The sequence below is a fragment of the Euleptes europaea genome, chromosome 9 (genome assembly GCF_029931775.1).
Source record: "Euleptes europaea isolate rEulEur1 chromosome 9, rEulEur1.hap1, whole genome shotgun sequence".
In the NCBI taxonomy this organism is placed as follows: Eukaryota; Metazoa; Chordata; class Lepidosauria; order Squamata; family Sphaerodactylidae; genus Euleptes; species Euleptes europaea.
The window spans coordinates 19,837,300-19,865,067 of record NC_079320.1 but is presented as its reverse complement, the minus strand read 5'-3'; the positions used below and the strand labels follow the sequence as shown (position 1 = coordinate 19,865,067).

At 42.1% G+C, this 27,768-nt stretch overlaps 1 protein-coding gene across 2 annotated transcripts in view; it reads left to right on the top strand.

Moving 5' to 3' along the window:
* Positions 1 to 27,768, top strand: part of UNC5C (unc-5 netrin receptor C) — a 367,585-nt gene that overhangs the window by 189,878 nt on the left and 149,939 nt on the right. For both annotated transcript variants that reach the window (XM_056855516.1, XM_056855514.1), the window contains exon 2: positions 19,715 to 19,936. In XM_056855516.1, the coding sequence (XP_056711494.1) occupies positions 19,715 to 19,936 (222 nt within the window). The remainder of the gene's footprint in view (positions 1 to 19,714; positions 19,937 to 27,768) is intronic.

Here is a 27,768-nt window from a genome sequence, read left to right as displayed (position 1 = left end):
GGTGTTAATATCAATGCACCAGTTGTATTCTTGTAATGTTTTGCTGAGTCTGTTGGTGGCTGAAAGAAAGCTGAGATGTAAAGAATAAAGGCTATGCCCTCAGTGTATAAACACATGAGCTCAAAGGGGAACATTGTATGGAGGGCTTCTCACACAAAAAGTTTATGCTACAAAAAAAAGAGAAGGGCCGTCTTTAAGCATTAGTATATCCTTACCATTTATGTTCCATATTGGACAAAACAGGATAGATTTTGGCATATGGATATGCATTTGTACCTTTTATTTATGTTTGGGATATCCATAGAAGCACATATATGCAAAACAACACAGTACGCTTCAGGGCTTCTCCATGACATGCTGGTTTTATATATGCAAGGGTTGGGGTTTTTTTTTTTTTTTGCTTTATATTTTTTTTAATGTGGCAAACATTCATATATGTGATTCCCTAGTCAGCAGTTTGAAGTAGAGTTGTTCTGATTAGCTGTTATCTACTGTTTCACCCCAATCCTAAAAACTCTTTGTGTCCTGAAAGTTTTTATGTATTTAATAGATTTTCCCTCCAAAGTCCTCCAAAGAGCAGTGTACATCTTCCTCCCCTCCTTCATTTAATCCTTAAAACAACACTGTGAGGTAGGTTAAAAAGGTAAAGGTAAAGGTCCCCTGTGCAAGCACCAGGTCATTCCTGACCCATGGGGTGACGTCACATCCTGATGTTTCCTAGGCAGACTTTGTTTACGGGGTGGTTTGCCATTGCCTTCCCCAGTCATCTTCCCTTTACCCCCAGCAAGCTGGGTCCTCATTTTACCAACCTTGGAAGGATGGAAGGCTGAGTCAACCTTGAGCCGGCTACCTGAAACCAACTTCCTTTGGGATCGAACTGAAGTCGTGAGCAGAGCTTGGACTGCAGTACTGCAGCTTACCACTCTGTGCCATGGGGCACAGAGGTAGGTTAGGCTGAGAGAAAGTGACTAGCCTAAGATCACCCAGCAAGTTTCATGGCAATGTTGGGATTTGAAACTGTGCCTTCCGGATCCTAGCTTAACTCTCTGACCTCTGTATCAAATACGCTGTTACATGCTAGTGGAACACACTCTGTTAGGGCCAAAACAGATGGGACAAAAATCTAAGATCTTTTTCAGTTTGTAATATGGGGAGACTGAGGAGGTAGGGGAAAGCCACCCCTTATATGCTCCATTCCCCAAAACAACAGTCCATCCCCCCAAGCCGCCTAGTGGGGCTGTTATAACCCTTTCCCGGCCGTTACCAAAGGCACACATGAAAGGCCCAACAAACAGTTGATTGTCGGGCCTTTCATCGGCACGGGAAAGCCCTGCGTGCCGCTCCTCTCTGCCTTGCCCAGCTTCCTTCCACCTTCCCCCTCCCGTGTCAGCAAAACAGGCTCTCGGGTGAGTCCGGGAGCCTGTGCTTCCTGCAGTATTAATGTAAACACAATTTGTAAAAGGCCTGTGCTTTTTACTTTAAAACTCTTTAATTGCAAAGGGGTCCAAGTTTTTTATGAGAGTAATCAGTGGGGTTAGAAGGGTTAAATTTCCCCTTCCCTTCCCAAGTGAACTGTGACTGGATGCTCACAGTTGTGACTGCGAATGCTCATGATTTACCATTTACACACTGATGGAGATCCATTATCTTTCGCTAATGGTGTTTGAACTGGGGGAAAGTGCAAGGAAAGTGATCTTAGCATTGTAGTACAATGCTTGATAAAAAGGATGACGCAATGTGCAGCAACAGTGAAGAAGGCAAACTCCATGCTAGGCAAGTAATTGAAAATAAGATGGCTAATATTATAATGCCCTTATATAGATCTAGTACAGCCTCATATGGAATACTATATACAGGTCTTGCCCTGACCTGGATAGTTCCTGGCTAGCCTGATCTTGTCAGTTCTCAGAGGTTAAGCAGGTTGGCCCTGGTTAGTATTTGGATGGGTGACCTCCAAGGAATACCAGGGTCATAACACAGAGACAGGCAATGACAAACCACCTCTGAAAGTATGTTGCCTTGAAAGCCCTACAGGGTTTCCAGGAGTCAGCTGTGACTTGATGGCACAAAAAAAACACAGGTCTCTTTGTTATATCTTGAAAAAGACATTGCAGCTCTGGAAAAAGTGCAGAAAAGGACAACCAACATAATTAAGGGGTTAGAATACCTTTCCTGTAAGGATAAGCTAAAGAGTCTGGGGCTTTTCAGTTCAGAAAAAAAATGTGAATAAGGGGGGAATATGACAAAGGTTTATAGGGTTATTCATGAGGTGGAAAAGGTGGACAAAGAGAATACTGTCTCCCTTTCCCGTAATACTAGAACTCAGGGGGCACCAATGAACTTGATGGGAAATAGATTCAGGATGGACAAAAGGAGGTACTTCGTTCATTCCACTGTGGAATTCATTGTCAGTGATGGCCATGAGCATAGATGACTTTAAAAGGGTATTAGATTTATTGATCACTACTAGCCATTATGACTAAAAGGGAACCCTGAAAATCCAGAGACAGTAGATTTCTGAATGCCAGTGCTAGATGGGAACATCATGAGGAAAGCCTCTGTGTTCTGTAGGGTTGTCAGGTCCCTCTTTGCCACCAGCAGGAGGTATTTGGGGCAGGGCCTGAGGAGGGTGGGGTTGGGGAAGGGAGGGACTTCAATGCCATAGATTCGAGGAGGGTGGAGTTTGGGGAAGGGAGGGACTTCAGTGCCGTAGAGTCCAATCGCCAAAGGGGCCATTTTATCCAGGTGAATTGATCTCTATCAGCTGGAGATCAGCTGTAATAGCAGGAGATCGCCAGCTAGTACCTGGAGGTAGGCAACCCTAGTGTCCTGTTTGTTGGCCTTCTGAACAACTGGTTGATTAGCATGTGAAACAGGAGGCTGAAGTGGATGGACAATTGGTCTGAATTACCATGGCTCTTTGTTCTTATGTTCTTTGCCATGTTTTGGCTCCTAAGAGTCTTTAAGATTACAGCTTCTCATCATGAAAACCTTTGAGGCAATAATAGCAGAATGTTGGTGCTACTCTGAAATGATGTTGGGTTTATGATGGTTTAGTTTTCATTCTCACGTGTAATCTGAGGCTTTAGTGTGACTTCTACCAAACATTTTCTAGCTTAATAATCAGTCTGCCTAATTCAATATTAAGATAGTTATAGTATTTTTAAAGAGTGGCATTTTCTCTCTCTTGCCAACCACTTCTGCAGAATGTCACTAATGGCTTCTAATGCAATTTAGACCTATGCAAAGATAAATCAGTTACATAGACAAGGATTTATGGTTCCTGCAAAATTGGCAGTAGGTGCATTAGATAACTAGTGTTGGGCAAATAATGTATGCCATTAGCATCCAAGGAATAAAGTAATGATTTGGCATCTGAAAAGCAATATTTGCTTATATGTAAGATGTGTTTGTATAATATCTAAACCACTTTGAGAGATAATTGTCCTGTTCATATGACTGTGTGGAGGGAGAAGTGGCAGGAGGTCACACATATTTTTTTGCTCATCAGTAAACCTCTACATGTATGCAAGTTGTATGCATGTAGGTGTTTACAGGCAGTGAAGAATCCTGCATTTTGCCAGACCGCAGGCAGAGTGCAGGTTGCATGATGAATGCATGGAGGTCAGTTAGGGTTGCCAGTTCCGGGTTGGGAAATACCAGGAGATTTTAGGGGTGGGGCTTCAGGAGAGTGGGGTTTGGGGAGGAGATAGACTTCAGTGGGGAATAATGCCATAGAATCCACCTTCCAAAGCAGCCATTTTCTCCAGGTGAACTGATCTCTGTCACCTGGAAATCAGTTGTAATAGCAGATCTCCAGCCACCACATGAAGGTTAGCAACCTTCCCTAAGATCAGTACAGGGCTTAGTAGTGCGTAATCCATTCTCCCTTCCACATTTTCAGTATATCCCAATTGGTCATATGTATGGGGCTCCCATTAGATGTTGTATTTGATGTAGCAGTTGTGAACACATCTTTTATGTATCTTTTTTTCCAGGATTGTATGAGTTATCTGGCATATCAAGGGGAAATTCAGGAAGAAGAGTTGGGTTCCTCTTTGAATTTACAAAAAACAAGAAAGATTCCATGCACTTTACATTTCCCAATCTAACAATAATTGCTTCTTAGCATTCCTCATTACAGAGAATTAATGATAAATAATTACTCGTACTAAGCACTTAGCCGTACTTACTTATCTTAACAATTTAACTGTGGATATAACCAAGAGACAGTTTGTTGCCAGAGAATTCCCAATGAGCTTAGTGGTTTAAAACTAGCATTTAGATGGCCATTGTACAAAACAGGATGCTGAACTAGATAAACCACTACTTTGATCCAGTATAGATGCTATTATGTTCTCCTTTTCTCTCCTTCAGTACATTTGTGACTGTCTTACTGTGCCTCTATTGTCATCAACACTGATAAATGGTATGTTTAACTTGATAGTTGTTGATATTCTTTAAGGGACAGAAAACATTACAAAGGTGGCATTGGCCTGGTTGGCCACTGTGTGAACAGACTGCTGGACTTGATGGACCTTGATCTGATCCATCATGGCCTTTCTTATGTTCTTAAGATTAATATTACTTGTTATTATTAGGAACTGTGTTTTAAAAGGACCCAGAGTGGCATACAGTTTTTCAAAGAGGGTAACGTTAAGAAGGTAATGAAGAAGAAGAGTAATGTTAAAAAGAAGAGTTGGTTTTTATATGCCTGCTTTATATGCCTACTTTCTCTACTTAAGGAAGAATCAAAGTGGTTTACAATCACCTTGCCTTCCCCTCCCCACAACAGATACCTTGTGAGGTAGGTGGGACTGAGAGAGTGCAGAGAGAACTGTGACTAGTCCAGGGTCACCCAGCTCGCTTCATGTGTAGGAGTGGGGAAACTAACTCGGTTCACCAGATTAGAGTCCACCGCTCTTAACTATCACTCTTAACCACTACACCACGCTGGCTCCCTATGCTTAATGATGCTTAAGAAAAATGTCTTGGAAAAGATAACTGTATAAGTGAGGGATCTGCAGGGACTCATAGGAGGGGGGACATCCCTCTCCCCTGCTCTTCAATTCCCTCCTCAGCCCTTTCTGTTGTACATGTTCTTGCCCTCCCCTTGTCTCTATTACATTACAAAACACTCTTTGGAACAGTTCACGCTCGCTGAGCTTCTTTACAAGATTTTCGTGAGATGAAGACCAAGTTTTTCGTTCTCCCAATAGCCAGACGGTCCAAATGTAAAGGGAAATGTTTCCATTGCTTTCAGTGAATAGAGTGGAGAGAGGTCAGTTCTACCATCTTCTGCAACTGTTTCTTCTGTACATACTTGGGCCACATCTACTCACTCCTGTTCCATCTTTCACCTGACTCTTTGCATGTTATTTCAAGCAGCAGTTTCTATTCTAATTATTACCTTGTGTATGCTATTCCCCAATTTTGCAGAGCGATTCATGCAGAGAACCCCCTGGGATGAACTTCTGGCCAGTATGACCACATATTGCTCAACCTAGCTTCTGCTTTCAGATACTTGTCAGAGGGTCTTCCGGTAACTGGTTCTGTCTAATTTAGCCACAGCAAGTCTTCTTTTCAGCCAGTAGGCCTCTTTTTTATAGCTATAATTGTTCCTTTTCTCAGCCAATGTCTGACTTGATTGCATGGTGGGTGTTCTTGGATCTGTAAATTTTAGGGTTCCTATGTAATACATCCCCATTGCATGCTTTCCACACCTCACTTCAACCTTCCCCTTTTCATGTTTACCCTCAGCTGTTCTGTACCTCTTTTACATTTTTCACAATTGGGAGGGTGAGGCTTAACCCTGACATATATTTTCAACTGTTATTTTTTTCCTGCTTACCTGCTAATTAACCAGGTTTACCTCAGATTTGCATATACCTTATCTCTTGTTTTCCACCCCTTGTGGATTTTTTTAATTAGTATGGGAAGGAAACCATGGGAATTAGAAATATGATGCATAAAGATTGTGGGCAGAAAGCAAAATTGTCTGTAGTGAGCAAAGTTTAACCTCTTATTTCAGAGAAATCAAGAGTCCAGATATCTGTGTTAAAGAAGATAGCCTCTTTCTGACAGGATTATAAATTACTAATCTCACTCAGTCATGTGCTTGAGAATACTTCTAAGAAATCTGCTTCTAGCAATTACTGGAGTGGATTTTGAGTGGTGAAGCAATCTGTGCTATCTTCATTACAAAAGTTACATTTTCCTTTCTATCTTTTCCCATGATACATTCAGGCTGGGTCTTTTATCGCAATGTAAATATGGCCAACTGTGTCCTAAGTGAAAAAAGTTTGCCTTTAGGGGACTTGAGAATGAAAAGGTTTAACAAAAACTATTTTAGCCTAAGTCTTGTCGGTCTTTAATTAGTTATCAAGGTTAAGAGGGTGGGGTCAAATGCCTGGAGCTGTTTCAGGGCTGATGTGTCAAAGAAAAATGAATCCTTAAACTGAGAAGGAAATGATGCTGCTTAGAGGCTCGATAATTCTCTGACCCCATGTCAACCATTAGGGCTCCTAATGGCAGTTGGGGGTACAAACGGTTCTTGCGTTGCAGGTGGTTCAGAAGCTCCTGCTGCATCTGAGGCCGGCTTTGAAAAGCAAAAACCAAATGGAATAACACAGTTAAGCTTTATGGGCAAATTGAAAAGATGAGATCTTATCTTTTGACGCTGCCTTTCTCTGCCAAGTCTTTCCACCTCTAAAATCTAATAGTCAGTTATTCAAGGAAAGAGAACACCATATATTAATGATACAGTTGCTCATAATCCACCATCACAACCGCATCTAATTTGACTAGTGTCAGTTTCCTAATTAGATAAAGTGCCCGGAGCTCACACTTGAAGCGCTTAGGAACTAAATACTGAGTGCTTTTGTTGCACAAGAAAAGCAGCAGAGATAAAGTTTCCAACTCAATTTGTGACCCACTTTTTGTCTTTTTCTCATAGAACCTAAATATTTGATTAGATTTAAACAAATAAAAAGAAAAGGTGACAGCACAAAGGAATAACCAAGTAATAATTAGAAGGAAGTTTCCACTGCATTTTACGCTCCCTTAAATGGGTATGGCACGTCTTTTCAAACGAGACGCTTTTTTCATAATATCTAATCTGAGCCAAACCAAGGACATATAGGCAGTCTCTAGTTACATTTCAACTTAGACAAGGCTTCTTGTTGGGTCTTTCTACGGCAAGTAAAAATTGACTCCAGTCAGCCAAGCAGGGCTTTGAAAACGTTTTGGGTTTGCCACAGTTGCAGATCAACTCTTAATTACTCTTAACTTTTTATCAGAAAGGAGAATATCAAACTTTCTGTAAAGCTTTCCTCCCTGGTTTCCGGAAGGCAGAACTGTGTTGTATGTGTGTATGTAAGGAGGGATATGAGAATAGGGTTGCCAGCTCCAAGTTGGGAAATACCTAGAGATTTTTGGAGGTGGAGATTAGGGGAGGGTGGGGTTAGGGGAGGGATTTAAATGGGGTATAATGCCATAGAGTTCACCTTCCAAAGTAGCCACTTTCTCCAGGTGAACTGATCTCTGTCGCCTGGAGATCAGTTGTAATAGTGGTAGATCCGCTGCTGTATCGAGCTGCTTTGGGTAAGAGACAGCATGAGCTGTTATAGTACATGGGTTCGTTACAGTTTAAGGTATGTGAGGTCTCTTTCTCCCACCCTTTAGAACCAGGTATAGTGTACAGCAGTGGTGGCAAACCTATGGCACGCGTGCCATATGGGCACTCAGAGCCCTCTCTGTGGGCACGCACGCCGTCACCCCAGCACAGAGTTCGCCTGAGTTCGTTACTAGAAAGCCAGAGGGACAGGGGGCTGGACTGCTCCCCTCCCCCTCTCCACGCTCGCCTGAGGGCATTTCTCACATCACCCACCCCAATGCCTAGCAGCCCAATGGGAGCACTTCCTCCCTCCCCTGTCACATGTGGCAGGGCGGCTCACATGTCGGGCGGCTCACATGCAGCGTGAGGGTGCGGCGCTGACGGCAGCCTGCTGAGTCTGTGGCGAAGGTGATTCCCGTGGTGGGGTTGGAGAGGAGCTAGGTTGAAGGGGAGCATAGCTCACAGTGTGGCATAGCTGGAGGGGAGCAGTGCGCTCGGGCCAGTATTCAGGTTAAATTGCCGTGTTGGCACTTTGCGATAAATAAGTGGGTTTTGGGTTGCAGTTTGGGCACTCGTCTCTAAAAGGTTTGCCATCACTGGTGTACAGCATACAGTTTTCGTTGTGATTATTTTTAGAGCACACAGACTGTGACTTTTTTGGATGCAAGTGCAAGCCTCTGTGTTTTTTTCATGCTGCCGTGAGAGTCAGTGTGGTGTAGTGGTTAAGAGCAGTGGTTTGGAGCAATGAACTCTAATCTGGAGAACCGGGTTCGATTCCCCACTCCTCCACATGAGCGGCAGATACTAATCTGGTGAACCGGGTTGGTGTCCCCACTCCTCCACATGAAGCCCGGTGGGTGACCTTGGGCTAGTCCCAGCTCTCATAGAGCTCTCTCAGCCCCACCTACTTCACAGGGTGTCTGTTGTGGGGAGGGGAAGGTGATTGTAAGCCGGTTTGATTCTCCCTTAAGTGGTAGAGAAAGTCGGCATATAAAAATAAACTCTTCTACCTGTGCTTGAATTTCTTGAGTTGCCAAATGCGTCCTTGTGCCTTTTCTGTAAACCACAACTATAATTGGCTATTAGAAAGGGATGCTTTCTTCTGTCTGCCTGCAAGTTTGCAAAAGGAATCCATTTCATTAGAGGGACAACCCCTGAAAATTTCATCCCAATTAGGTGAACAGCAAAAGGTAAAAATTTAAAAAAAAAAAGGTTCCCATGGGCCATAATAGAAATATAAATGAAAGTACAAGCAAAAAGGTGGGGCGGTAATAGAGAAAAAGTAAGATTAAATCTGTGCCAAAGCAATATATCTCAGTTGGTGAGGTGCAAGAACGTAGAGTGGCAAACAACTGGTAAGTAATTTTCTTTATCTGAAAGAGCACACTCTCAAACAAGCCATTATCTCACGCCTAATAAAGCTGTCTGTCCAAGGTAGCACCTGCTGTTCATTTCACACAAAACAGGATTTGTTCTTCCAGAAAACCTTTTAATCATAACAGTTTTTTTAAAAAATACAGAAATCCCAAACATGCAGTTAACCACAGCTGCCTTTGTTGTAATGCATTGTGAAAGATTTAACTGAACAATGGGTATCCAAATACAACAGGAATGATCTCAGCAGCTATTTATGTTAAAATTGTTCTAGAGTTATGATGAAGTTAATTCTGTTTCTGTTTCAGAAATAAATTGCTTTAAGTATCCAGCAAAGAGACTATATACACACCCATGAGAAACTCATGGGAAAATTCCCTCACTGCTCCTGGGTTCTCTGGGTTCTGACACCTCACAGCTAACTTTCTCTACTGTTTTCCCTCATTGCCACCTCCTTCTCCCCCCACACACCATACTCCTTCTCCCCAACACTGGTCCCTTCCTCCCCCTTGCCCTCCTACTTTTCCTTCTTTCCTCAGTCTGCTCACACATCCCTCTCCTCACTGCTCTGCTTGCCCGCCCACCCTCACCTCACTGGTCTACCCACACATCCTTCCTCTCCATTTTCCCCACCAACCCCCTGCTCCCCACACTGAGTGCCAACCCCTCACCATTCTCCCCACCCCACTCCTCTCCTTGTCACTGTGCCCCCTCACCACTCTCATCACCACTCCGCCCCTCAGCTCTCTCTTCGCCACGCTGGTTTTCAATCCACATTGCTACTCACCATTCTCCCCACCCACCCTCTCCTTGCCACTGTGCCATCCCCCCCTCTCCGTGTCTCTGCCATCTGCCCGCTCCTTCCCATCCACCCACCTCCAGAGTTGCTGCTTCAGCCACCCTCCCCAAACTTTCTGCCCGACTGTAGAATGCCGATACTGAGGCGACGGTGCTGGAGGTGAGCAAGTGAGCAAGGAAGCCCTATCTTCTTCTCACCCACCCACCTCCAGCTCAGAGGGTAGCAGCAGAGGAAAGAAAATTGTTGGTTCAGAAGAACCTCCCAGTCATCCTCTCAGACCTGTTTACTCCAGCGCCACTTCTTCCACGTGTGGAAAGCAGTGCTTCCATATGTTTTGAGTGTGTGTATAATTTAATATGAGAAGAGTTACATGATGGATGAGCCAGTGAGAATTGTTGCTTCATGTGAAGCTTTTACATAGGATTAAACACATTGATGAATGGAATGCTGTGTTTCACTGTTTTTAGAGCTGGTGTACAGGAACTAGTAAATAAGTGAAATGTTAAATTAAGTCTTCCTTTTCCCACTGTTAGTGTTCTGGTGAGTTTAATATATCCCTCCTCTGTAAAATTAACAGTTCCTGCAAAAATTGTTTTTGGTGCATGAGCTAAGGATGCAATCCAACAAAATACTTTAGAAAAGTCAGTGGAAGCCCTTAGTTTTGTCTAGATTGTACTCTAACTCCTGTGGAACCTACATACAGGTTATGACATGCAAAAAAAATGGTCCCTAATTCTGCTGCATACAGTTGAAAGTTTGACCTATATTCCAAGCATTAGTAAGGTTTTCCCATCCTTGCTTTACAGTGTGCATGTAGGGTGCTGTAGCATGGACATAAGAAAACACATTCTGAACTCAAACATGCAATTAAAGTAAAATGACTTCTGAATTAAATGGCAAATGGCAATGGAAAATGTATTTAATACAAATTAATTGCATGAGTGAAACCAGTTAAGCTATTAATCAAGCCTCTCGTCCTGGTGGCAAAGAGCTGAAAACAAACCAGTTTGGTTGTACATTTTATTGCATGAAAATAAAGATGAGTGTGACATTATCTATGAAGAAAGTCATATTGTGGGGTGACAGTGCACAGACAGATCCAATGATCACTTTGGAGAATGTCCCTGAGTGCTTCAGCTATTGGTCTGTTTGATCTAGAGTGAAAAGCAATGCTGCGTTTTGACTTTGTCATTGAAAATCAAGGACACTGTTGTTTTTGTAAAGGCAGGGTTGCCTTTTTTCCTGTGAAAAACAATTCCAATTATTATTTTCTAAGCAACAATTAGCACAACAGCATGGACCGAACAAACGAAATGGTTAAAAGCCCCATACCAGAAGAGGCTAAAGAGTTTGAGGCTCTTTCCATAAGAAAAGGGTGACTAAGAGCAGAAGTTACTAAAATTTTACATGGAACGGATGATTGGATACGAAGGGAGCTTTTCTCCCTCTGCCATGCTACTAGAACTTGGGAACACCAATTATTTATATTTGTCCCACCAATCCTCCAAAGACCTCAGAGCAGTGTATATTCTTCTCTTTTCCATTTTATCCTCACAATAATCCACAGTAGTTGACCCGCTATGCTACACTGGTTCTCAGTTATGTTAATAAGCAGTAGATTCAGGACAGGTGAAAAGAAGTATCTTTTAACACAACTTGTAATTAAATTGTGGAATTCATTGCCTCAAGATGCAGTCACGTACACCCACTTAAATGGTTTTAAAAGGGTACTATGTGTGTGGTCAAGGAACAGTGGTACCCTAGACATTTCTCAATGTGAACATGGCCCATTTTCCAATTTGACCCCAAATCCACAAATAACCAGAATGTAAGGTACTACACCTCTCTTAAGGAATACAGTGACCCACACAGTGGCTGAAAGTATCTTTGAGAAAATGGTGGAACTGGAGCATCTCTACAACCTTGGAAGAACCTCGGCAGAGTCTAAATAGAGATAATATTTATTGAGGGGAATAGTACAAATACTGGATGGGGAAATTAACAGACAAATAACAACAAGCATTCCACATAACAGTAGAAAAGCTACTAAAGGGACCACGCACTTCAAGCATCTAAGTGCTGAGCAGCTTACTCCACTTATTAAGGAAGACCAGAAGCCAGAGTTAGTGACAGATAGCTATAGCCACTTGCCCATATGGTTGGAGGAAAAGTCCAATAGCCAAGGCAGGTATGTAAATGTCTGGGCAGCAAATAATCCAAAAGGAGAAAGAAGCAGGGATGCATGATGTATATCAATGAGCAATCAACAACTTGTATAACACAGGTAGTTCTAGGCAGTCAAAAGCTTGCTTTGGGGAACAGATTCCGGCCCCAGTTACAGGACAGGTAGTGGAGCTTATTTCAAGAGATCCTTTTATTTTGCATCTTGGAAAGAGGAGAGGGAGGGGGGGCAGTGAATGATCAGCTTTGCAGCCTGATTAGTTGAGGAAGAGGAAGGAGTGGTTCTAGATCCTGGGAAGACTTTCAGATAAGAGTCACCGTATCCAGGCCATAGGGACAGGTGTTTGGGGACAGTCTTGGTCTGATCAGATAAGTGGTTCTTTGCCAGTTATATTCCAATAGTTTAAGTTAGATCACTCTGAGTCAAGAAGACTTTTAATTGAGAAACCTTCATGTGGGAAAAATAGTTTCCTTGGTAAAGTATGTTACTTTTGTAGCTACAGGAACAATGCAGGTTTGCTTCTAGGTAGGACCTGAAGTTCTCCCAGAGTGTCAACTGATCTCCAGACTTTTAAGACAAGTCTGATCTCCCTGGAGGAACTGGCAGCTTAGGAGGGTGGACCCTATGACCTGGCATCCCTGCTGAGCTCCTTCCCCTTCTCAAACTCCATCCTTCCCAGGCACCATTCCCAAATCTCCAGGAGTTTCCCAGGACAGAATTGGCAGCTCTAGCACAATGAGAGTACTTTAGTTAATGTGATAGCCAGATACTGGGTGAGGCTAGGCAGCCTGTTCTACTTAAGTTAGCATGATGAATAGGTGGTCCTACTACTTTACCTTTGACCAGAACTCTTGTGCCTTCACACAAGAGGAGCTGACCCTGGCATCAAAATATTGGGGGAGGGGAAGAGAATATGAATTAAAATATAGGCAGGTTGGAAACAAGGGGACTGTAGAAATTCATGGAGTGTTATCAATAGCTGTTTGCCATGATCACTCTGCTTACCTATGAGAGCCAATTGCATTCATAGGCTTCATATGTTCCATGGCTAGGCTTAAGAAATTAAAACAGATTTCTCCCTACTTTAAAAGGTTCAGATTAATTCCCCACACTTTTTGAATCATAGCAGCACTATTGCACAATGACAGGGAGATGTGTTCACCTGTTTAATTGTGCAAAAGAACATCCAGGTTGTAATCCCCCACTCAAAAAAAACAACAACAACAACAAAAAAACCCAGAGCTGTTTCTCAAAGGTGTATACAGGAAAGGGACTTGTAAAGATATGGTTTGTCTGGAAGGAAATAACATTGGGTGTACTTGCTACAGGAGATCTAATCACATCTGGGAACCTAGAGAAGAACAAAATGAGTTTCCAGCATTGATTCCATCAGTCTGATAAGGCTGCCTATTACTTCTCAGTGGTGTACAGCAGATGTGTAGGCTAGGAACCTCAAAAACAGATAGACATGAGTCTGTGCCATCTTGTTGTTAGATAGGGTGTTTGTGCGAGGATGGAGGTAGAGAATAGCAGAATCCAATCATCTTTCCATTGTTAGACATTCTCTTCTACAATAGCTAATATCTTGGTGAATAATGAACAACATGAACTCTAATGAATGAGAATGTCCTTTTACAATACAAATGCATGCTACAAAGGTTAAAAAAAAGAATGCAACTTAGCAGTGAGATTTTTAGTCTCACGAAAAACACTGGTGCTTATTTTAAAACGGATGCATCCATAAGAGCAGTCCAGATGTCTTCTCCAGAGATTTCCCTAGGAAAACATCAAAAGGGGCCTTAGGTTTATGAACATCCTTCTCCTCCACTCCCTGTTCTCCTCACCATATGAAAAAATAAATGATCGAACTAAACAGCAGTCGAGAAGGAGGGGCTAGCAGTAATTGTACTGGGGGAGGAGTATGGCTCAGAGCTCTGGTGCTGCATACTGTCTGTCCAGTTAGAAATGTCACTCCCTAAAATGTTTTAAGCCATGATAGGGAGGATGGCCCAGGCTAGTCCAATCTTGTCAGATCTTGGAAACTAAGCAGGGTCGACCCTGGTTAGTACTTGGATGGGAGACCACTGAGGAAGTCCAAGGTCACGACGCAGTCAGGCAATGGCAAACCACCTCTACAGGGTCACCATTAGTTAGCTGTGAGTTGACGACACTTTCCACCACCAGGGAAAAAAGAAGGCACCTTGCCTTACTCCCCCCCACTGTCTTCAAGCAGCACTGAGGAGAGATTTCAGTTGAATAAAATGGTTCAGAGAGAAATAGTAATGACCTTCCACCCCAGCACTGTGTCTAGATCCATATGCTCCCCATTGCTACCTTATAGGAATAGATCACACACTTATTTATTCACCATTTACCATTACTGTTTATTTATTTATTTATTTACTTCTATGCCACCTCTCCAGAGACCTTGTTCAAAGTGACTGATTAAAACACAGTACAGTAAGAATTTAACAATAAAAAAATATATGAAAACCCAGCTAGGACATAAAAACAGCATAACACAACAAGCAGCCTAAAACAGTCTCCGGCTAAAAAGTAGGCTATAAAAATGACCCACCCCACCAATTATGACTGAGTAAAAAGAAATGTTTTAACCTAGTTCCTAAAAGAGAGCAGGTGCCAGATGAAGGGCCTTCTGCAGGCAAGGGGCCATTGCTGAAAAAGCCCTGTCTGTGGCCCCCACTTGCCACACCCCTGAAGGGAGGGTCACAGACAGCAGGCCTTGTGAGGACAGAACTCTATTCATTTGTAGTTTGGCTACACATGGTGGATATCTGAACATTATCTTTGGGAATGAATTCCTTCACTCTTTCTTTCATCGAATTGTTAGCAGACAGAAGCGACACACTTGATTTAGTTGAGTGTTTGCAAAATGGCGTCGACATTGTGGAAGGTCCCAAACTCTGAAACTCTTTGCTTCTTCTTTGTTTCGCCATACTGGCATTGTGGATGCTGCCTGAGTGTGATTTCTAAGGGCGAGCAATGTCTCTACCACAAGTTGTTACCACATACTCCCCTAATTTCCCCATGTTGAAATTTCCAACTTCGTTTTGCAGCCGATGTGTTCTGAAACACAGAGAAAGACAGAAAAAAAAACTTCCTAACAGTAAGGAAGTTGCCAGAGCCCAAATGTATCATGTATCTGAACAACTGGAATTTTGGGCATAAGAGAAAAACTTCCATGGCTAGCGTGATAATAAACGTTATCTTTGATAAAATATGCAGGGAGCTGTCAATGAAAATGAATATGTTTGTTTTTTCAGTCACCAGGAATTAGCGAGGCAATGCTTGTTTAATTATAAAACATATGTGTGCTTTGTTTTTCCATCTGTCTCTTTGCTGATTTGCAGTGTAATGACCAGAAGAAAAAGATGTGCCCTCTGGCTATTCCAGGCAAATAGCTCTTTTCTAAACAGTTACACTATACTTTGTGCTTTTGTTCATACATGTATGTATGTATGTCACTTTACATGCTACTTGTTCCTGTTTTTAATCTTAAGATATAGGGAGTTTGTGTGTGTGTATTAAGTGCTGTCAAGTCGCTTCCGACTCATGGCGACTCTATGAATGAAAGTCCTCCAAAATGTCCTATCTTTGACACCTTGCTCAGATCTTGCAAATTGAAGGCTGTGGCTTCCTTTATTGAGTCAATCCATCTCTTGTTGGGTCTTCCTCTTTTCCTGCTGCCCTCAACTTCTCCTAGCATGACTTTCTTTTCCAGTGACTCTTGTCGTCTCATGACGTGACCAAAATACGATAGCCTCAGTTTAGTCATTTTAGCTTCTAGGGTCAGTTCAGGCTTGATTTGATCTATAACCCACTGATTTGTTTTTTTGTTTTTTTTTGGCAGTCCACGGTATCCGTAACACTCTCCTCCAACACCACATTTCAAAGGAATCTATTTTCTTCCTATCAGCTTTTTTCACTGTCCAGCTTTCACACCCATACATAGTAATAGGGAATACGATGGCATACGATGGTTTGTTTAGAAGTAAGCAAAAAAAATATGTTATTTTGCAACTAGTGATATTTCCCAAGAATATTTCCGAATCTGACTTAACTTACCCCTACAAACCTGCATTTAGGCACAACAGATTTTTTTTTTTTACTGACTCAGGTCACATAAATAAATACGATTCTTTGAATGAATTTGGAAAGGTTCTATTCCTCCAGTATAGCTTGCGAGACTCCGGAACTCCATGAAACCTCAAACCTTCTTGATTTGATCACATCCAATACCGATAGGTGTAACTGTAGACATTTAGACTGGGTACCCTGATATCTGTGGGTTTTTTCCAGTCCCTTTCATCTGTCATTGTTCTTTTTCTGTGTGTCTTTCTACAAAAGCTGAAGGCTGGGAGGAAAAGTCTTTCATATCCTGTGTAATTCTGGACAGAGGAAAATATAGATATATCTAGGGTAAAGAAAGGTAGTTGCCTGACATTTAATCTTCATGAAGACTGACACGGAGAGGGGAGCTAACCTTCTACAGTATTTTTAGTGTAATATTCTGGGGCGCTTTATTGATCATCGCCAGTGTCCATCATTGTGTATAACGATAATAGCTTCAGAAGCAGAAAAGAGGCGATTGAATGAGGGCTTCAGGGCTGTCAGCTTTTTACTGATTGATCTGTCAATAGTTACCGCTCCCTCATCCTTTTGCCCCTGTGAGAATGGTTTGTCTTGGTCACCTAAAATACTCTTGCATGTTGTCAACAGAGGTTGCAGGTCAATGGACAGAGCTTTAGTCCCCAGCAAACGGCCATGATTTCCCCCTCTCAAAGCAAAAGAATGGTTTAGGGGAAAGGGAGAGAGGATTGAAAACTAGTTCATGAAACTTGTGGGGAAGGATTTTGTTTTGGTAAAGCTGGAAGAACTGAAATGGGATTTTTTCCCATGATTTTAAAACTGAAATGTTTAGGAGCTTCTAGCCAACATTATTAGGTGAGGGGCTGTGGCTCAGAGGTAGAGCATCTGCTTGGCACGCAGAAGGTCCCAGGTTTAATCCCCGGCATCTCCAGTTAAAGGGACTAGGCAGGTAGGTGATGTGAAAGACCCCTGCCTGAGACCCTGGAGAGCCACTGTTGGTCTGAGTAGACAGTACTAACTGATGGACCAAGGGTCTGATTCAGTATAAGGCAGCTTCATGTATGTGTTCATTATGAATATATAGACAGGGCCATCTTAACGCATGGCCCCATGGGCACTTGCCTGGTGGCCCCACGAGCATAGGGGTCCTATGCTAATCTGTGTATGTTAAGTGACTTAAATAAATACTACTACACAGTAGTCTAGAATATTATACTAAACTATAAAACTTTTTATTCCTGTGAGTGGTTGTCGTAGGGGCCCCAGCACACTGGTTTGCCCAGGGGACCATAATGCTGTTAAGACGGCCCTGTATATAGTAGGTATAATTGGAGGGTACATGATACAACAACTATGCTCAAGCTAAGCAAGTCTGAGTTTTGTTCACTGCCTATAAGGGAGTTCTTCTGGGAATGTCCTAAACTACGCTGAATTCTGTAATGAAATAATGGTGAGATAAAAATTGAATTAAATACATAAATAGAAATAACACAGAGATTTAAACGATTGTTATTTTCCTAGCAGACACTTCCTATACCCTATTTCTTTCTACTGCCACAACAGAATTAGCATGCTTCAAGTCAACAGTGCAATCCGAAAAAGTGCTCTGTTCATTTGGCTATTTCCTTCAGTCAGATGTGTGCAGATTTATCTTTACCAGTGAATCAGCACTGCGTGAATGTTCTCTGCCAAGGAGCTTGTGTAGTGTAAGCTAATCAATTGCACAAGTATGAAGTAATGAAGGAAACAAACACATGTACTTAAAGGAAGTGCCACTATAAAATAAATTACTTGGTGATTATCTTGTCACCAACCGGCTTCTATTTGATGTCTGGTGCTGGGATGCTTTTATCAAGCCCTGCAGCAAACATCAATGTAAATATACACCAGTTAATGGCAGTTCCAGAGAAAGTCCACCGCTCTGAATAATTTCCATTGTCTTGAAAAATTGACTGTCTCCATTATTTCACAGTCAGTATTTTAGTTGCCACTCTCTGTTTACCAACAATTATTAAACATAACAGGTTTGTTCAAAAGCATCAAACAGATTTTTTTTTTAAATCTAGGCTTTGTTTTAGGTAGCTCTATTTTTTATTTGTATCAATGTAATCCACAAGTGGAAGAGTCTACCAATGGAGAATAACCTGATGCATTATAACATTATTCACATAATACCGATCTTTCCTGTTTGCTGAAAGTGACCCTGTCTTTAATTATTTTATTTATGGCATTCATTCAAAACACTTTTAAGCTGCCTTTCTACCCAACGTAGGGTCCCCAAGGCAGCAAACAATAAAAATATCAAAATAAGCTTTAAAATATAGATATATTTAAAACAGTTAAAGCAATTAAAACACAACACATGAACAGGAAGGAGGGTCCTAAAAGAATAATCTTTAGGAATCTAGTCTTCCATATCAGGAGGACATCAAGCTTTACAGGACTTTGACATTGTTTTCTTTCTTTCAAGAAAACCTCAATGAAGCCAAAGTTGTTCCTCAGACCAGTCCCATATTCAGGGGACAACATGTAGAACAGATGTAAAAGTAATCCTCAACACCAAATTTACATGTCTAAATATTTATTGCTAACAATCCATTGCAATTTAGCAATTCCTGAACAAGTATGCCATGGTTCCTCCCCTTATTGCACTGCCAGTACACATCTGAGGCTTTTCAACTGTGGCAGGGTCCAGTATATTCTTACTATCTAAAGATATCTAATGACTAATGACGTAAAGTGAATAATTCTCAGTGCAGGATCCCAGTAAGGGGGTAGAATATCCATGCCAGAGTTGCTAACCTGGATAACTCAAGGGGGATTTGGTAGCTTAGGCTATAATCAGTTTGTTCTTATCAGTGTGTTCTTGATGGTTTCCATCTATATTGCCATTTGTTGAGGTATGGGTATTGCACATGCGTCTGGGGGAAATTTCTTAATCAATAAAGATAATTTATACACACACACATATATAAAACCTTTATTTCCTCAAATGATCGTTTTTCATTTGTGCTTTTGGGAGATCTCCAGGCCCCATCTGAAGGTTGGCAACTAGTATACTACTTGTGTGCAACTGATCTGTCCAAGCAATTTTTGCCTTTTATCTGGAAGCATTACTCTTTCCCCATAGTGGGAAACAAAATGAGTGCTTGGATCAATGTTAAATGATTTAGCACAATCTTTCAAAACCCTTTGTTTTCCTGATATTAAAGCAACATTTACATTATTAGGATATTGAGAATCAATGCTTTCAAGCTAGAAAGAGACGTTACATAGGAAAGCCTCCAGTCGTACCTGTTCTGGCATATTAATGTCAGATAAACAAGTCCGTTTCATTGCATTCAATATTATAAAGACCCATGATAAAGTCTGACACTGGGAAAACTGAATCCTCCTGCTTGGATAGATAATTTTAGTTTTGCAATGGGTTGTTGATGATCTCTCATTACGACACTGAAAACAATCTTTGAAACTTGGTTAAATCTTGCAAATATTTCTTTTAAATGGTTATCTATAATCCTGGAAATAATGTACATAATTGTATTTATTTTCTCCAAAACTGAAAATTTAAAAACAGGCTTTTTAGATCAGGGTCAATGTTATTTAACTGTACCTTTCTATTTTTTCCTTATAGATGATGATTTTTTTCATGAACTCCCAGAAACCTTCCCTTCTGATCCTCCGGAACCCCTTCCACACTTCCTTATTGAGCCAGAAGAAGCTTACATTGTAAAGAACAAACCCGTGAACCTCTACTGCAAAGCCAGCCCTGCCACACAGATCTATTTCAAATGTAACAGTGAATGGGTTCATCAAAAGGACCATGTGGTAGATGAAAGAGTTGATGAAACATCTGGTAAGTCATTGTTTTGAATAAACATATTCGTGATTATTGTAAGCACATTAGGACACTGTAACAGGAAATCTCTGTTTACCCCACCACCAAAAAGGGCTGGGGGATAACTTTTCTTAGGATTAAAAACCTAACTGTTTTTATGTGTTAAAAAGCAGGTATTTTTGAAGCTGGGTTTAGGCTCAAGAATCAGTCCTTGGATTGCTCCCCAATGTTTTCAGATCAGGGTTATGTTCGATCTACTTTGATTTTAAATAAAATAATGTTATGTTCCATGATTGGGATTCCAGGTGGTATCAATTCTCTTGCCACTTTCTAAGTAAAAGTGGGGGGTGGGGGACATATTACTGCATAAGGGAAGGCAAAACATAGAATATTCCATAGGGATATGAGATCTTGAGATCTTGGCCAGTCAATGAGATCTTGGCCAGTGACAAGCTTGGTTAGCACAGTGCCAAGCACACAATTCCCTAAGCTCTGATCCTTGGAGCTACAAGAGGAAGATCTACACCAGGTAAACGGGGCTCCGACTTACCCGCAGAGCCCAAGGTTGCTGGGCTGGGCTGTGGCGGGCGCAAGCGAACTGGACCGCCCCCCCCCCCGCTCCGAGGGCGGGCGGCCGCTGAACAGGGGGAGCCCGGGGCTTCTGGCCGGCGCGGGCTCCTCCACTCCTCAGGCAGCTGGATGGGGGAAAGCGGCGTCGTACCATGCGCTGTTTTTGCAGCTGCGTACCTGCCTGCCCGTCATCAGAGGGAGCCAATTTGAATGAGCCAATCAGGCTCGGGCTCCCAACGGGGGGGGGGGGAGCTGGCCTCCGAGCAGCCGGACCTGAGTTTTTCACTCGGGTCCGGCTTCCCAGCATTTAAAGAGGCCGTGCTCAGGGCAGCCCTCAGTCGGCTTCCAGTTGTCCCTCCCACCCACCGCTGTATCATACTATTTGAGGTTTGTTTAATTTGTTCTTGCTCTTTCTTCACAACTTTGTGCGGTTTGGCATGGGGGCTGGATCCAGTTTGGGGGGGAAACTGACCTGCGTGCCTTTTCCCCAACAGGGAGGATCCCAATAAGGGATTTTGGGGGAGGCTGGAAGGGGACAGGCCAAGTTGGAAGGCTGCCATGAACAACCCAGCGGGGCTGTCAGGGGGCATGCCTTGCCATGTGCTGTCAAATGGCCTCCTTCCAAGTGGCGGGGGACCACACAGCTGGCTGCCGCCCTCGTGTGTCCCAGGAACTGCCATCTCAAAAGTGGCCCAGCATGGCTGGGTATTTTCATCGGCCTGCAATGGTGGCAGGCCGATGGTAGGATAACGCTCCCATGCCATGCCAATGCCTTGCTGCTGCAAACAATAAAGTTGTGCCATTCCTCCAAGCTGGTTGTATGTCATCTTTGGGTCACTCTGCTGGGGTATGGCTGGGTTCTCACTCTTAATGGGCCGGGTCCCACTAGAGCGCCCCACACAATTAGGCACTAGCCCGGCAACTGTTGCCTGTTCACCTAGTTGAAACATCACAATTAATTTACCTTTATTCATAAGCCATCAGTGATTATGGGATCTGTCTGTGTTCAGTTACATGCATGATTCTCTGTCAGGTTGTTTCAACAGAGAGGAATCTTTACAGTTTGAGGAGTTGTGCAGCTGAAACAATTTGTTTACTGATCACAGTACTAGTCTAAGCAGTCCAGTCCTACAGAGTTGTATCTTTCTAAGTCCATTGACTTCACTGGACTTAGAAGGGTGTAACTTCTTTATGTAACCATAACAAATGTGTTTCTAAAAATGATTAATTACTGTACAGATCTGTCCATTAGCTATGATCCTTCCCCAAGGCCTTGTACTGTGGCTTCTGCTTTCAGAGGTAAGGTGGGTAGCGACTAAAGATTGGACTGCCTTTTTTGCGGTGGAGTTTTGCTTTTGGAATTCCCTCCTCGCAATATTGCGCTTATTCAGCTTTGGATATCGGGTTATTTTCCCAGACTCTCTGTTGAGTTTTTGCTTGTTTTCTATTTTCTGTGCCCATTGTTGCTATGATCTACTGCTAAATTTTTAATATTATTTTATGTATTTATTGCGGTTGTTTATCTTCCACCTGTTCTTTAGGATCTGGTAATGCTGTTTCTATCTGCTGTTGTTTTAATAGGAAATCCTTTTAATTGCCACTTTTAATAGGTTTCTATACTACTCTGTGCTGGTTTCTATTAGTTGCAGTGCACATTGTAGTTATTTATTTTTAATGAATTACGTTGTGAACAAACTAATGCAATTTTTTTAAAAAAACAGAGAAGTGGAATTATAAATATTCCAAACAATAAATAAATAAAATATTAGGAAGGGACCTGGTGCATTCTGCTGTGTTTGCAGGAGTACCTGTAGGGAAAAACACTATTTGGTGCTTTAGGAAGGATCTCTTGCTGGCTTGTAAAATTAAGTTTTGGTTGTCTTCTAATTGGGAAAGCCTGGTTTAATTGTTTGTTTAGGTGCTCACCATTCTTTTGACAGCTCAGGTTGGGTTCAGTGTTCCTGTGAATGACATGAGTTCCTGGAAGTGATTTTTATCAGCTTCACCTTCTACCCAGCAGCCTCTTTCTATCCCAAAAACTGTTGTTGATGTTGAGTGAAACAATATGAATGTGATACAGGGATTTGTATGGTGAAAAAGCCTGGAGAGGAGAAGACTGAGAGGTGATATGATAACCATCTTCAAGTACTTGAAGGGCTGTCATATAGAGGATGGTGCCAAGTTGTTTTCTGTTGCCCCAGAAGGTCGGACCAGTACCAATGGGTTGAAATTAAATCAAAAGAGTTTCCATCTAGACATTAGGAAGAATTTTCTAACAGTTAGAGTGGTTCTTCAGTGGAACAGGCTTCCTCAGGAGGTGGTAAAAACCTACCTGGAGGTTTTTAAGCAGAGGCTAGATGGCCATTTGTCAGGAAGGCTGATTCTATGACCTTAGGCAGTTCATGAGAGGGACGGCATCTTGGCCATCTTCTGGGCATGGAGTAGGTGTCACTGGGAGTGTGGGGGGAGGTAGTTGTGAATTTCCTGCATTGTGCAGGGAGTTGGACTAGATGACCCTGGTGGTCCCTTCCAACTCTTTCATTCTATGATTCTATGAAAGTGGGGTATAAATCAAATAAAAGAGGTAAGACAACAATGAGTATGTGTGACAAGAATTCTGCTTTGATCTATAGGAAAGAGGTTGGTGGGAGAAGTTAGACTGCTGGTATTGGATGTCAAAGCTATTACTTAGATCAAAGTAAACATCCGTACAGCAAACTCCATGAAAACAATGTGTGGTGTTTTTTTCCTGAAAAGAAGGATCAAAGGAATGTAGACTTCCTAAAGTTGTGACAAATAAAGCAGACATGGAAAATCGTGGAACTTGGTCACAATTTAGCTGAGCACATGGCAAGAGAAATGTTAGCACTAGCAAAGAGCAAGGAACAATTACAAGAATAGGATGCAGACTGTCAACCACTTTGTAATACCCTCTCAGTAGGGTTGCCAGGTCCCTTTTCGCCACTGGTGGGAGGTTTTTGGGTCGGAGCCTGAGGAGGGTGGGGTTTGGGAAGGGACTTCAATGCCATAGACTCCAATTGCCAAAGCTGCCATGTTCTCCAGGTGAACTGATCTCTATCGGCTGGAGATCGAATGTAATAGCAGGAGATCTCCAGCTAGTACCTGGAGATTGGCAACCCTATCTCTCAGTCATTCTGCTGACCAAAGTGTGCATGAATATGCTTCATCATACTTAAAAAGTGCACACAGTCAAGCATGTATAATGATGCTTGTGACATAAAACTTCACTATCATTACCCATACAAGTGGTGTTGTCCTGTTATTCAGAATTGAAGCCTGGTGACTTTGGTGGCAGACACTGCCCTCTCCACAGGTCCCGTTTCTATGCAGTGGTCAAAACTGGGCATGGCAGTTTACACAGTGAGGCAACAGTGATACAAATCCTAGACACAGCAGGCCAGGCCTACCACAGCAGTTGTAATTCTTCCCTGCAATGTGTATCTCCATAAGATTAAGTAGAGTCTAGTTTGAGTATACATTTTTCATTATGTTGTATGTGTACTCACAATGACAAATGAGTGTACAAAGTGCTGTCGGCCCAGGGTCAAGATATCCATTGACTACATTTAATATTATGAAGAAACCTAAGAGGCTTAGAAAACATCCCAAGGGTTATAAACATATTTATGTCGATGATGTGATTCTCCTTATTGTGAAATATTAGTAATCAATACAGTTTGAGTCATACAAAATAAAGAAGTAGGGTGTATGTGATAGCTATGTGATAGCTATGAAAAATGACTGGCTAACAAGGAAGATGCTTTCTTTTGTACAAGGATGTCATCAGCATTTGGTCTAATGGCTAAAAAAATAACTCGTGCAGATGACTTGGAAATCTCATGTGAGTTGGGCTCCAGGTTTTTTCAGCTCATTTATTTGCAAAGCGTTCAGAAGTGTACACTTTGATTGCTGTCCTGGTATTTACAATACAAGGATAAGAAATCACTGGAGGACTCTAGTCAGTGGGCTTGGAAAGGTGTACTGTTAGATGGTACCATTGGATCTGGACAGTGGCTGAAACTGCCCCTGGACATATTTGTCTGCCTTTTTTCCTCATAGTTTGATTTGTTTGGTACCTTTGGTCTAGGTCTACTGAGCAGACATTGGAGTTATTCACATCACCTCTCCACCGTCCCTAAACAGAAGTATTCCAGAGCCAGGTTTATGTTTGCAGACAATTCTGTTAAGACAATTCATTCATCCACTTTTTTGGGTGGGGGACAATCCTGGATGCCTCAGAATAAAAGTTGTCTGTCACGTTCAGAGTCATCATTTAAATTGACTCTTGGTTATTCGTGGATTTATTCCTTAAACCTTGATATTGAGGCAGGATTGATATGGATAATACTTTAAAATACTGGTTCCATTATATTTTACTCAGTGGCATCCTTTGGTAAGCATCTATTTCCTTATCAAAGTCTCACTTGGGCAGCTTGCTGCCACAGATTGTTAACAGATTGTTATTTCTGTTGTTGGAGAACAAACAGCCAAGGGCTAACAGCCACTTTCTGTGAAAGACAGTCATCTCCCAGAATCCCCCATCATCTCCTTGCCTGTGACAGGGAATCAGGGTTTCCTCCAAACTCCTAATGGAACCAGGAAAAAGGAGTTTTTTAAAAAAGGAGAGAATTGAGAGGCTTACAGGTTTATTTCTATTTATTTAGTAATGGTTATCTTGCCCTTCCTCCAAATAGCTTAGGGTGGTACACGTCATTCTGCCCTCCTTCTTTTTATCCTCACAATAACCCTGAGAGGTAAGTTAGGCTGAGAGTGACTGGCCCAAGGTCATGTAGTAAGCTTCATGGTGGAGAGAGATTGAACCTAGGTCTCCCAAACATTAATTTTGCCGTCTAATCACTGCACCACACTGCCTAACAACCAAACACCGTTTCTAGCTTCTACATCATGCTGTTTTTCAGTAACAAAATCTGCATCAACATGGAAAATTTATCCATGCATCAACATGGATAAATTTTCCTTTGACCTTTCTTAAAACAAGACCTACAGTAAATGGATATTCGATTGTAATGATGAGGTTTGTTTGTATGTAGTAATATGGCCTTTGGTTTGCACCTAGGCCTCTCTGAAGTAGCCAGTTTTATTTGATTTCCCCCCTGGTGTACTAGTTGGTTGATTTTGCACTATCCTTTCTTCATCCATGCATACAATCTTGCTGTCTCTATCCCTCTGAGAGTTCGCAGCACTTTCAATTCAGGGAACTATGTATATGGGGAGGGGGGGAAACAGCACCTATTCCACCATGGTTGGCTTTCTGAATCTGATCAGCTGCCTTGTTAGGCCGCTCTCTCCCTCTCTCCTCCTTGCTGTGTCGCTCTCATTATATCTACCTTTCCTTTGATTCGGTCTCAGTAGCAGTTCAATTTCCTTAACACTTCAATAGGATCACATGGCTCCCAAATGCTAACTACTGTACAATTAAGTGAGAGCTGTGAACATAGAAAACTGGGTGGAATTACTCCCTTTTATTGGGATCCCAATAAGTTTGCTTATGTAGCAGCTCAGCAGCACAACAATGTGTAATGTACTCCTTTTGGCTGCAGCACATTGGAAATCCAGAAAATAGATCAAGATTATGAAGCAGTTCAGTGTGACTTGTGGATGCAGTTTTATTTATTTTTCTCAGATGCTTAAGTTCTTAATAGATGGGCTGTAAACTCTTATCTAGCCATGCATTAGTTGTTAACCTGTGAGAAGAAGATTAAATGCATATGTATCTGTCCTGTTCATGTAGCCCCATCAATGTGTACATTGCAAGAAGGAAAGCTCATTTTAAGTTTCTGAAGTGCCATCTTAGAACCAGAGTTTCTTCTAAGCCCTCAGATAGGAAGATATGCCAAGGAGAACAAGACAAGTTCATAGTAAGATGCACTGGTAGAGTGGCTGGTCATGCATTCTGTCCTTACTGGCAGGTGTTAGGTGGAGATTAGGAGGACAGAGGATGAGGAATGTGAAATATAGGCATAAGGGAGAAGATACTTGGCAGAGCAACTTATCTGGAATTGTAAAAAGTAAAGGGGTGAGATGGAGAGAGAGAGAGAGAGAGAGAGAGAGAGAGAGAGCAAAAAATCTTTTAAGGAATGGAGAGGATTACATGTTCATGAACTCTGAAGTACCGGAAAGACCAAACCAAATGAATTATGTGCTGTGGCGAGTGAATCGTTTTTCTGGGTAGAATTTATTTGTGTTATTGATAAATAAAGAAGCTAAGCGGTACCTTTTGTGCCAGCGATGACTGAAAATGTAGAAGGCATGGAGGCAGGGGGAGAGTTGCCCTAAATCCATCTGAGAACAGCTCAGAAGTAATAGATAAACTCCTTGGAGGCTCAATTATTTTAACAAGTAGAAATAAGTCTTATTCCACTTTCTGACTAAAGATAGGAAGTTATCACCAACACAGGTTCTGTAAGGGACAGTATTTTAAACAAAGAGCTGAAATGTGTTTCTGAGTATATTAAACTGCATTCCACAGGGATTGACATTCATTGTAAAATTAAGGGATTGGCTGCTATATGGGATCAGTGAATGTAAATCAGTTGACAAGTTGTTGCCTCCAGGGTTGAATCTTCTTGCTACTAGGAGGCAACTATAGAGCCGGGCAAGAAGGTTGGGGGGTTTATGGCAAAACTTGCTAGGTTGCTTAGCTTTCGTTTCACCCACACAGCCCTCTGGCATTGAATCTTGCAAAATATAATGGCATACAGTTCAAATCTCCTTTCTCCCATGTTCCTTTCTACATATCCCATCTATATTTGATGGCCCATTTCCTGGACACTTTGGTCCTTTATGCATGGGTTCTTTGACTCCTGTCCACCCTCAGACTGACTCAGTTGTTCCTTGGAGTTATGCATGAGTTTTCCGACTCTCAAAGTTGATCTTGCACCCATCCTGTACTTTTCTCGGCTTTTCCTAATATTCTTTTGCCTCGGATTTAAAGTCTGTCTCATTGGATATTTCTTGGGTACATGATGCAAAAATCATTGGCAGCCAACCTACTTCTTCTGTACCCTGCACCTAACTCTACACATAGTCTCCAAAGCGCTGAGTGCAAAACCCCCGTGATCCTGGGGAAACAGTTAATTGGTCTAGTCCTTTTTGGAGGGAACACTTGCATAAGCATCTTACTTTCTGATTGGTCAAAGATGAACTCTTCCACCCCTTGAAACTAGCAAGAAAAGGTATTTTTTTACTAACTCAGCTAGGAGTCTCTGCTTGGCCTGCCTCTTAAGTAAGGAGAAAAG